The sequence below is a fragment of the Acipenser ruthenus genome, chromosome 5 (assembly GCF_902713425.1).
Source record: "Acipenser ruthenus chromosome 5, fAciRut3.2 maternal haplotype, whole genome shotgun sequence".
Taxonomy (NCBI): Eukaryota; Metazoa; Chordata; class Actinopteri; order Acipenseriformes; family Acipenseridae; genus Acipenser; species Acipenser ruthenus.
Genome location: NC_081193.1, coordinates 15389364 through 15400055, shown reverse-complemented (window position 1 = coordinate 15400055; position 10692 = coordinate 15389364). Strand labels below are relative to the sequence as shown.

Below are 10692 nucleotides of genomic sequence, written 5' to 3'. Positions count from 1 at the left end.
TTTACTTTAATGTACCTCAATTTCATTTTGGCAAAGGTTTCAGCACTGTTTATGGAACAGTATATACATTATGTGAGGACTGTGGAGGATATACTAGAGACTCTTGAATGTTCAGTTGCATGTGATGTTTAAAAACCTAAATATTTAAAATGTTTGTATTGTAAGAAGAAAAATAAATGTGCACTGAATTATGTCTTTGAGAAACAGAGTCTAAAATAAAATTGCTTATTGGACCAACCCTTTATTTAAACTGAATGTAGTGGTAGAGGCTTGCCCCTTTTCTCCATTTTATTACCGTTCTGGATTAATGTGCATGCTTCTGATTTATTGTGGCAATGTAAATGCTAATGCACTGCCCAGCCACATTATTAGGGTCATCACTGGTTGCACCAACATCCTGATGCTGTTAAAACTCCAAGGACAGACCTTGAAATAAAGACTGGAATTGGGCAGGCTCATGGTTATCACAGACACCCAAGAAAAGGGAAAGAACATTTCAGAAATAATGACAGGGATCATAATCATTTCAAAATGTAGTTTGTTTTTTGTGCTCCTATTTATTTCACTAATCCATAAGGATTACATTTTACATGAAAAGAAGAATTTCATTACAATCAGTAACTCTATCTGTGTTAAATTTTTTTTTTTTTTTTTTTTATAACAATATAATCTACATTGGGGAAAATTGGTTGCTGTTCCATAAATATACATACACAAACCTCTGGGCACACAAGGTAGTTACAAACCAGAGACATTAAACTGTATAATTTAGCACCGTCTTTGACAAATAGCATACTATACAACTTCAGACAGCAGCGATTAGTACAGTACAATTTAAGCTCAAATTACGGTCTTTTAATACAGTGTGTATAATTACATGCTTGTTCAGAACAATGTACAAAAGGCAACTTATTTTCCCTTAAAGTTGTACCCTAATAGAAAGTCAGCATAGTTACAGCCTAATGATGCATTTTGTTTTAGATTTTCATAGAGGTAATGGGTTTCCAAACTGCTCAAACAAAGGTTGAACTGGAGTACTACGTTTGAAAGCAGAACGTAGATCTGGAGGGGTTTCAATGAGAAGTAATTGCTATTGGACCCTAAACGTTTACTACAGTTTCACACATTTGCAGTATATTTATTTATTTATGTATTTATTTATTGAGCTCAACGGTTAATATACTCTGCTGTAAGATTAGTGTACATGTGTTTTTAAAAGCCGTAGAAGTGTGTACTTCAATGGAGGTTCCCATGTGTGGTTATTTACACGTGAAGTGGTGATGCACATTTTAGAGAACAGCTTGAGAGGATCAGGTGTGTGGCCAAAAACAACGGCCACAGAGGGATAGGGTAAATCTCATTTACTCGTGAGCATGACGTAAAACACGGGAAATCCACGCCCATTTTCACATGGAAACCGTGCAGTGCTCCCAATCCAGACAGCCTTGAGAGCATACATGGAAGGTGTTTGGCATCTCTATAATCCTACGTCTCTGCTGGTGATCTGCAATAGCTGGGTTGGACAGTTTCCTTATATACTGCCGAGTTAATTATTTTTGTATTCTTTAATAAGTAGTGTGATAAATTAGTTTATTCATTACTAACGATTGGCCACAGCACCAATGGACATTTGAAAAACAATTTGGGCAAGAGCAGTAGAACACATTATTAAACAACCAGGCACAAGGCATTTACAAATCACAGCTTTATTACATGAGCTAACACTGCTTTAGAGTTTCACTCAAACAAGATATCACCTGACAACCATGGATTTCTAGGTGAGATTCTCTCGTGTACCTGTTCTCTATGCATGGAAACCACATTTTCACAAGCTGTCTGCGAAAACAGCATGAGAATTCTATGCGTGGCTAATTTGCATATCAATCTCCTCCTTTCCCCTTCATTTGCATGACGTCAGATGAAAAGAGTGTCTTATAAAATAAATTGAGCCAATGGAAACCCGAAATGTATAGGGTCGTTTTTCATTTGGCTCGAGCACAATTGAGAAAAAGTAGAACACACAATTGAAACCCAGAATTGGAAAAATCAGCAACCAGGCAATTCCATTGGTTCTGTCTTCCCCACCTTTTGAAATCTGCCCTTTATTTTATTATATTGGTTGGGTGTTCTTTATAACAGTAAGGTGATCTGTGTTGCTGCATTGATGTGGCACGGTACAAGTTACTTAGCACATTTAAGCAGTAAATTGGGGATCAAAATGGTATTGGTGTTATACACACAGAGAAGCACATACCCAGTACATTAAGTTTAATTTGCGTATGCAGAGTAAAGGCAGCTGGAAGTTCCTGCATCACCTTCAAAACCAGAGAAACAATTAAGATGACTGCTTGAAAATGTGAATTTTGTGGTGATCATCAAAATCGTCTGGAATGGAGAGTGAATTCCTCTCTATCCACAAAGGAGTAAAGCACAGACAGTGACAATGTGAGCTTCCCCACACTGTCCTTGCAGGCATGCCTCAAACCAGCCCAGAAGAACCACTCTCACAGAGGATAAGGGAGCAGATGAGTCTCCATGCCCATCTAATCTATGGCTTTTCTTTCAGTTATATAATTATGTATGAAAAACTACCTAGTGCCATTTGAGTTGAATTATGTGATGAGGACAAGCAACTCTCTTAATTTGTGATGTAAATTGGATTTGAAGCCAGGTCTGCTGAGCTGAAAGGGGAGTGCATTATCCCACTACCACCAAGACCACTTTGTGCTTGCTTCCAGCCTGTAGACAGATCTATTGTGAAGTGTTGAGAACTTCAACAGTTCAGAATTGAGTAGTTTCCCATAGGGATAATTATTGTTTATGCAGAATCTTAACTGAGACAGATGAACTTGAGCTGTAATATACAAAACTCGGCTTCATGTCAATTCTGCCTGGATTTGAGCTGGATAGATGAAGTGCCACAGGTAAGCCAGTCTTTTTCGCCAGCGTTAATCAGAGAAAGATCCCCAAAACACTGGTTTGTTCATTGTACCAAAAAAACTATAAATATATTTAGAAGTCATAAACATTCAATCTTCAGGAGTATTCCAACACACACATTTTCTTGGTTCTGAATATCTAAATTCATGTTTGTACTAATTCAGTTCTCACATTCCTTTATCCCTTCCTCCCTCCAACCTTCTGTCCCTCCCCCATATTTTTCTCTTTTGAAGTATCTTTCTTCTATTTCCAAGGAAGATCAACCTTGGTTCCAAACACAAGTCACAAATAAGCCTCCCACAAGAGTCGAGCGTTATATTTTGGGCCTCCAGCCTTTAATAAACTGCATGATTTTCTTGACCTGCAGCTTTGTCAGCTTGAAGTCGTCCAAGAGAATCTCCTCATTCAGTTGCACGAAAATGCTCCCATCAATGCGCTCACGGACAAAAAAAGTTACCACATCTTCTGAGAGGCCTATAAACCTCAGGCACTTGGAGACCTCCTCCACAGAGAGTGTTGAGAGGTCTGAAGGGGGGTGCCATGCAGACCCGTCCCCATTAGCTCGGGCCATATCTGGCGTGTGGGGAGGAGAGGCTAACACAGGAGTCTCGGGGTTGTATCTGGTAGACACTGGTGGGACCTCAATTACCCCTTGGGTGAGGTAAACCCTGGTGATGCCACCTTCAGCGCCCCTCACAATGGAGGGGGAGAGTGGAGCTGTGCTTCTTATGATTATGTTTTCAGACTCAAAGCCCTTGGGTGGCCGAGGTGGTGGGACAGTGCACATCCCACCATCGGCAGACCTGTGAATTTGTTCAGCATGACGGTTCCGGAGATCCTGATCGAACCTGATGTCTCCCGAATTGAAAGAAGCAATATCAGGAGAGGCACTCCGGCTGTTGGATGGGTCGAAAGGATCAGTGGGCTCAGAGGCTAGGGATGGAGATTTCTGACAGTCCCCAGGCTCCAACCATTCGGCTGGAGATGAGGAAAGGCTGCTGGAGTATCCAGGGTTAGCAAAAGGGTTTAGTGCCCCAAAAGGAGCAAAACGTTTCTGCGAGTGAGGAGGCTTCAGCCTAGGGCAGCTGTAATAGCTTTTGTAGGTGTCAGTGCTGAGGAGGGGGGTGGAGCGCCCACTGGCCACACTGGGCATAGTGTCTGTATAGGCCCATGGGTCCGACCAAGAAGTCTGCGCTGGCTGCATGCCAGGGGCCCCGTTGCTGCCAGGAAGTTGTCGTGTGGACGATTCAACGGCTTTGCAGTCACTCCAGTTACACGGGTAACAGTACAGGGAATAAGAGTCAGGAGACGGTGAACAGCTACCACTGCGAGTTCCAGAACTGCAAAAAAGAAGCACAAGCTACAGCTTACTAAAATAAAGCAACATTGCAGCTGGTATTGCAGCTATTTCATTTTTACATTGTTTGCACAAACAAGCATAACTACAGGAATTTAAAATGCATGTGTTCCTTTTAATCTGGCATTTAAAAAATAATGTAACTGTGCATGCTATTGCAGTTAGTTATCATAAATAAGCAGCTTGCTAACCCTTAAGGTTTAACCTGCTTTATTTGCACTGTCATTTCAGTTTACCAAGCTGACTTTATTATGATGGAATATTTGGTTTTACCATGTCTACGCTCTACCATTCTACCACTGTTCTAGGAACAAATTATATTGTGGAAGTATGCAGCTAACAAGGATTTATATTGGCAAAGGATGGACTGTTGGCATTTGTCTAAATCTTTATATAACAGTAATGAGAAACATTACCAACTCGAATGAATGAAGAAAAGAGAAATGAAGAGCTATAATTACAAGGAAGTCCACTCATCACTCAGTAAATCATCGTCACAATTACCTCTGCATAAGGGAGATTATTCATTTATTTACTGCAATCATAGCTTCAAGAGTTAACTATTTAAAAATAGTTTGGCCTTGTGATATGAACTACAGTAGGAATTTCTTAGAAACAGGTTGAATAGACTTATATGCATGTCAGTGTTTCCATATCACATGTATGCCTGCAATCTGGTACCATTTCTATAGAAATATTATGTTCACAATATTTAAAAACTGAGCAAATTGCCCTTTTTACTTATTAGACAACAAGTGCTATATGCAAACCAGTATGAAAAAGCAAACACAATTACTGTATTTAAACTTCACACTACAAAATGCTTTCTTAAAGGTGTTTGGACATTTTTTTGATGCAAGGTTCAATGATTAGCCTTATAACTATTTAAATAATTCCAAGTACTGAATCTTGCTTGTCATGCACTTGCTTTGTAGGTCTGCAGTTCTGAACAAAACACACTTTTAACATGTATAAATGTAAGTTCTCACTCATTTAACTCCTTTCCTATTATTAATTTACCAGCTGTTTTACCCTAATGACTAATATGCTTTGCAGCCAGTGCTTTCAACCTAATAACACTGTTGAGGTACAAGGGCAAAGGAAGTGTAACTGTCTAAAAGGTACAGTATGCAAACTGAAAGCTTTCTGTAGACAGAGGCTTTTGCTGTATCATGTCTGTTCTTCTTTCAAAACTGCCCGTATGACAATAAAAGTGCATGTCAGGAATTATTTTAACAGCTATAAGCTGTTAATAATAATCTTTTTGTTAAAGGGTGCTGACTGTGATACAGTTTTAAGTACTTTTTAAAAAACTGTTTAAATAGATAACACAAGCTAATATAAACATAAATTGGTCATGTTTTGTTTTTTTTTAAATTTGGAATCACCAATTATTTTACCCCCAATTTTCTTCCAATTTGGAATACCCAATTATTCAACTCAGCTCACCGCTGCAACCCCCAAACTAACTTGGGAGAGACGAAGACGAGCACTCGTGTCCTCCAAAACGTGTGCCGTCAGCCATCTGCTTTTTTTCACACTGCAAGCCTGCCGTGAAGCCATTAGAGAACTACAGTGTCGGAGGATCACGCAGTTCTGATTTGCACACAGGCAGGCCTGCAGGCTCCTGGCCAGCCACAGGGATTGCTAGTGTACGGTGAGCCGAGGATTCCCCAGCCGGCCTAAACCCTCCACACCGCGCCCTGGGAACTAACGGCCATGGTCAGCAGTGGCATAGCCTGGATTTGAACTGCCGATCTCCAAGCTATAGGGCGCATCCTGCACTCTGGGCGGAGTGCCTTTACTGGATGCGCCCCTCGGGAGCCCCCAGTCGGTCATGTTTTTTAAGCTTGTTCTGTAAGAATACTGTAGTATTAGAACTTTAAACCTTTCATTTAACTTGATTAATGCTGAGCTAAAAGTAATTCATATTCAGAAAAGTAAAGGGAAAATGCGTGCCTGTATTGAAGCACCAGAAGGGGCACACCAAATAACTCTCTGGGAGACCTCATGGAAACTCCTTGACTGATTTGGAAACTTTGGAAATCAATTAAATCCAAGAAAAGTGATCTACCGATGGTAACTAAACACATGCTTGCAACCATTTCTTCAAACTCGGACCCATGTTTTTTCTATTATGGGTAGCAATGACTGGAACTGTGTGTAGCTGTCTGAATCAGGGGATTGATGACTGATCCAGATAACAGTGTTAGATAAAGGAGGGATTTACTGGTCTTAGTCTTATTTGTAAAAGATACAAAAACACAGACTCCTTACTGCTCACAACACCTGCCAAATTTGCATTAAATTACTCTTATAGTAGAATTAGACAGACATTTCGGTGAATGGTTGAATGACTCCAGGAAGAACACAATGTGCAAAGGTTCCCAATTGGAGGTATATTAGCTGAAAAGTCTACCAGTTGTCCTTACATTACTTTCTTATATTATTGATCTGTTTTATATTTTTTTCCCCCCTATAACTACAGTATATCAGTTTTTGTCAACTACATTTACTACTACTGTGGAATGCTTCTGTAACTGGCCTTTGCATTTCTTTTTAAGTGTCATTTGAGGATATGAACTCTAACACTAATGTGCCCACCTACTCTAAATCATGTATACTGACATTGCAGGGCAGCAGTGTGGCGTAGTGGTTAGGGCTCTGGACTCTTGACTGGAGGGTTGTGGGTTCAATTCCTGGTAGGGGACACTGCTGCTGTACCCTTGAGCAAGGTACTTTACCTAAATTGCTCCAGTAAAAACCCAACTGTATAAATGGGTAATTGTATGTAAAAATAATGTGATATCTTGTAACAATTATAAGTCGCCCTGGATAAGGGCGTCTGCTAAGAAATAAATAATAATAATAATAATAATAATAATAATAATAATAATAATAATAATTGCATAAGAATAGAACACCACATAGTTCGTCTGGAAATTAATTAGTGAATGCTTAGTGATAAATACTGGCTCTGAAGCCACAGAACTACAGAAAGATAGCAAATATTGTAAAAAGGGAGAGAAAAAACATTAAATGGAATTGAAATGTTGCTAATAACGTGTATTCAAGGCAACCTAAATATGTGCCGTGGAGTTTCCTTGATTCTTAATCTTTTTCTTTTATTTAAACATTTAATAAATTAACTTACATGTTGTGGAGCCCGGAAGAATAGTAGGAAAGACTGGGGTTTGGTGAATGGGCCAGCTGGATTTGTGCTTGTTGGAGCTGGGTCTTCGGAAAGCGAGGGGGCACTGGAGGGCTGGGAGCAGGGACTGCTTTACTGCCTCTCGGAGGAACGGGGGGAGCATTTAAAAAGCGACACTCCTCTTTCACCTGCACAAATAAACAGAATATAAAAAAAATCATGTTTGCACAAAGATGTCTGTTCTCATTACTCTCCGCAGCACTTTCAAACAGCTATACTGAGCGGCCCCACATCCTCCCAGCACAGACTCCTAAGCTAAGTGCCTTACCTTTATCTCCATGGTGAATTATTTACTAATCAATAAGGATTCACTAACCCTCTGATAAGATATCCTACTCTTGTTTACTTGGGGTCATATTTATCAGCAGCTGTAGCACCTTGGATTCTGATTTAGTCCGATTAAATAAGCAAAGCAAAACTGAGCTCGGTACTATACTTGCAAGTGTGTCATTGATAGAATGTATGCCCACAATTCCCATTCTAGCAACCGAGCATCCACGATGTATCTTCCTGTATCATGTACTGTAGTCTAGGTGCCCAGGTGGAAATAAAGGAAAACATATACACTTAATCTACAGTAAGCTAGTACTAATTGTGCATTATGAATAAAGGTTACTTGTCTTGTTTGCAAAGATATCTTTCCTTCCTGGTGCTTTCTGCAGAATGACTGCGAACCTTTAGAAGCTGTGGTTTTTAAGGCAGAGGGCAGGGCTATAGGCTGTTCCTGGAAGTTATCAATGTAGTGTGTCTTTCTCTTTCTGTCCCAGAGGAGTATTTTAGATTTGAAACCACAAAGAATAATAAAAAAAAACCTCTTCCTATTCAAAACATACAGCTATACTGTGTGACCCTACATGAGTATGAAACCTCCAAGGGAAACCAAGTGTTAAATAAAGATACAGTCAACTCTTATTAATACAGATTTCAAAGTCCCATTAAAAAAATATAATGAGTCTTATCAGTAATTCTTATTTGTGTCTCATAGTGGTCCCAGTACAGGTACATTCTGATCATGGACATTTTAAAACTACAAAAGCAAGGCGTCCTCAGCATCAGGACATTGAGCAAATCAGAAACACTGCTGATTAGCATCCACAGTTTCTGGTTCATAGGCCTGCAATATTGCATCCCATTTTTTTCAGACCGGTTGACAAAGTGTTCATTTTTTTTTTTCAGCGGTGCATTATTCACTGCTTTCAACACCTCCACTTTTGTTTGCAAGGAAAATACATGTTTTTTGCGCTAGTCACTTTTCAATCCTTCATAGAAATGGCATTGATGTGTGAGCACTATGGCAACTAGAAAACTGTGCATATAGCAACTGAAAATGCATGGTAGGATCAGTAGTCTCAAAACAGCACTATAATACAATACAGATGCACTAATCTGGCTGCAAGTTAATACATTTCCAAATATTCGACCTAGAAAAATGTGTTTAATTCACATTTTTCTTCCCTTGGGGAGGCTCCAAAATAATTTGCACAAACAGAACATTTGTGTTAAGTTAATTTGTATGATAAGAAATCATTTACAATAAGCAACTGCTAAATTTGTCCGGGACCACATATAAAATTTGTAGTATCAGGAAATGTTCTTAATCCGAGTTCGTTTTAATAAGAATTGACTGTATTTGGTAGGACAATGGCATGACTTGAAGATTGCTGTCCATCAACGCTCCCCAAGGAACTTGACAGAGCTTGAACAGTTTTGTAAAGAAGAATGGTCAAATATTGCCAAATCTAGGTGTGCAAAGTTGGTAGAGACCTATCACAACAGATTCACAGCTGTAATTGTTGCCAAAGGTGCTTCCACCAAGTATTAACTCAGGGGGGTGGAGACTTATCCAATTATGATCTTTCAGTTTTGTATTTTTAATATATAATTTTTTTCTCAATAGAAACTTTTTCCCCCTTAACAGTGTGGAGTATGCTGTCTAGATAAGTGGAAACAAATCCTCATTTAAATGCATGAAACTCTGAGGCACTGACACAACAAAATGGGAAAAAGTTCAAGGGGGTGTAGACTTTCTATAGGCACTGTATATGACTACTTCAAATAGAAAACAATAACGTTGAAATGGAAAATCACTTTGGTGTACTGTGACAAATATAATGAATCTTGGTTGTAAATCTCCCTCCCAACCTGTGAGGGCGCTAAGCAGCAAGGACAGAGTTCTTTGGGCGGGCTGGCCTGACAGTTCTTTCCCCGGGTCGGGGAGTTGGCCAGTCTAGAAGAAGGCGAGGCTCTGTTGTAAGAACGTATTGACCCGGAAGGGAAACAATGTAGCAGCTGCATATTGTAAAGGCAGCTGCATTCGTTTACCAACGGGTCATGCGTGACAGCATATAAGGGGGACGGAGAATCGTAATCTGTTCCTTCGCTTTGGTTACGGAATATAACCCAGAAGGACCTGTGCAGCATTTGCAAAATATTATGAGTGTTTGTTTGTCTTGTCTATAATTATTACTTGTGTTTTATAGACAGCTAACACGTTCCGGAGCTGTCACTAAGGGCCAGCATAAAACCCGGAACGGCACTGCTCTATTGTCATTCATTAAACTGTATCACCCACCACGAGCACTACAGCACGCACCCAGGACTCGTGACCGTGTATGTATATTGTGGGAGAGATACCTGTGTTTATTGTTTGGGACTGAAACCTGTTATTATTTAACCCAGTGCATTACACATTGCTGTGTATTGCCGGGGATCATTGTTTTGGTCACCAGAACTGGAATAATAAATATACCTTTTTCCATACCAGATTATAATCTCTGTCTGTGTTATTCCTGCACTACATCACCTCTGCACCTGTTCACAATCAACCACTTTGCCACACATGGTGTCAGAGTGGGATCCACATGTGGCAAAGTGGTTGATTGTGTACTGACCCATCGCCTGCCCTACCTCAAGTGCAGTTTCCCGGTTTACCCAATTCTAATACACTTAGAACCACTGGGCATCTATATATATAGTACTGTGCAAAAGTTTTAGGCAGGTGTGAAAAAATGCTGTAAAGTAAGAATGCCTTCAAAAATAGACATGTTAATAGTTTATATTTATCAATTAACAACATGCAAAGTGAGTGAACAGAAGAAAAATCTACATCAAATCAATATTTGGTGTGACCACCCTTTGCCTTCAAAACAGCATCAATTCTTCTAGGTACACTTGCACACAGTTT

At 39.7% G+C, this 10692-nt stretch overlaps 1 protein-coding gene across 1 annotated transcript in view; it reads right to left on the bottom strand.

Moving 5' to 3' along the window:
- Positions 1-55: 55 nt before the first annotated feature.
- Positions 56-10692, bottom strand: part of LOC117402707 (GRB2-associated and regulator of MAPK protein 2-like) — a 68399-nt gene continuing 57762 nt past the window's right edge. The window contains exons 5-6 of the mRNA XM_059023727.1: positions 7452-7636; positions 56-4280 (exon numbers count right to left, since the gene is read on the bottom strand). Of these exons, the coding sequence (XP_058879710.1) occupies positions 3254-4280; positions 7452-7636 (1212 nt within the window). The 3' untranslated portion in view covers positions 56-3253. The remainder of the gene's footprint in view (positions 4281-7451; positions 7637-10692) is intronic.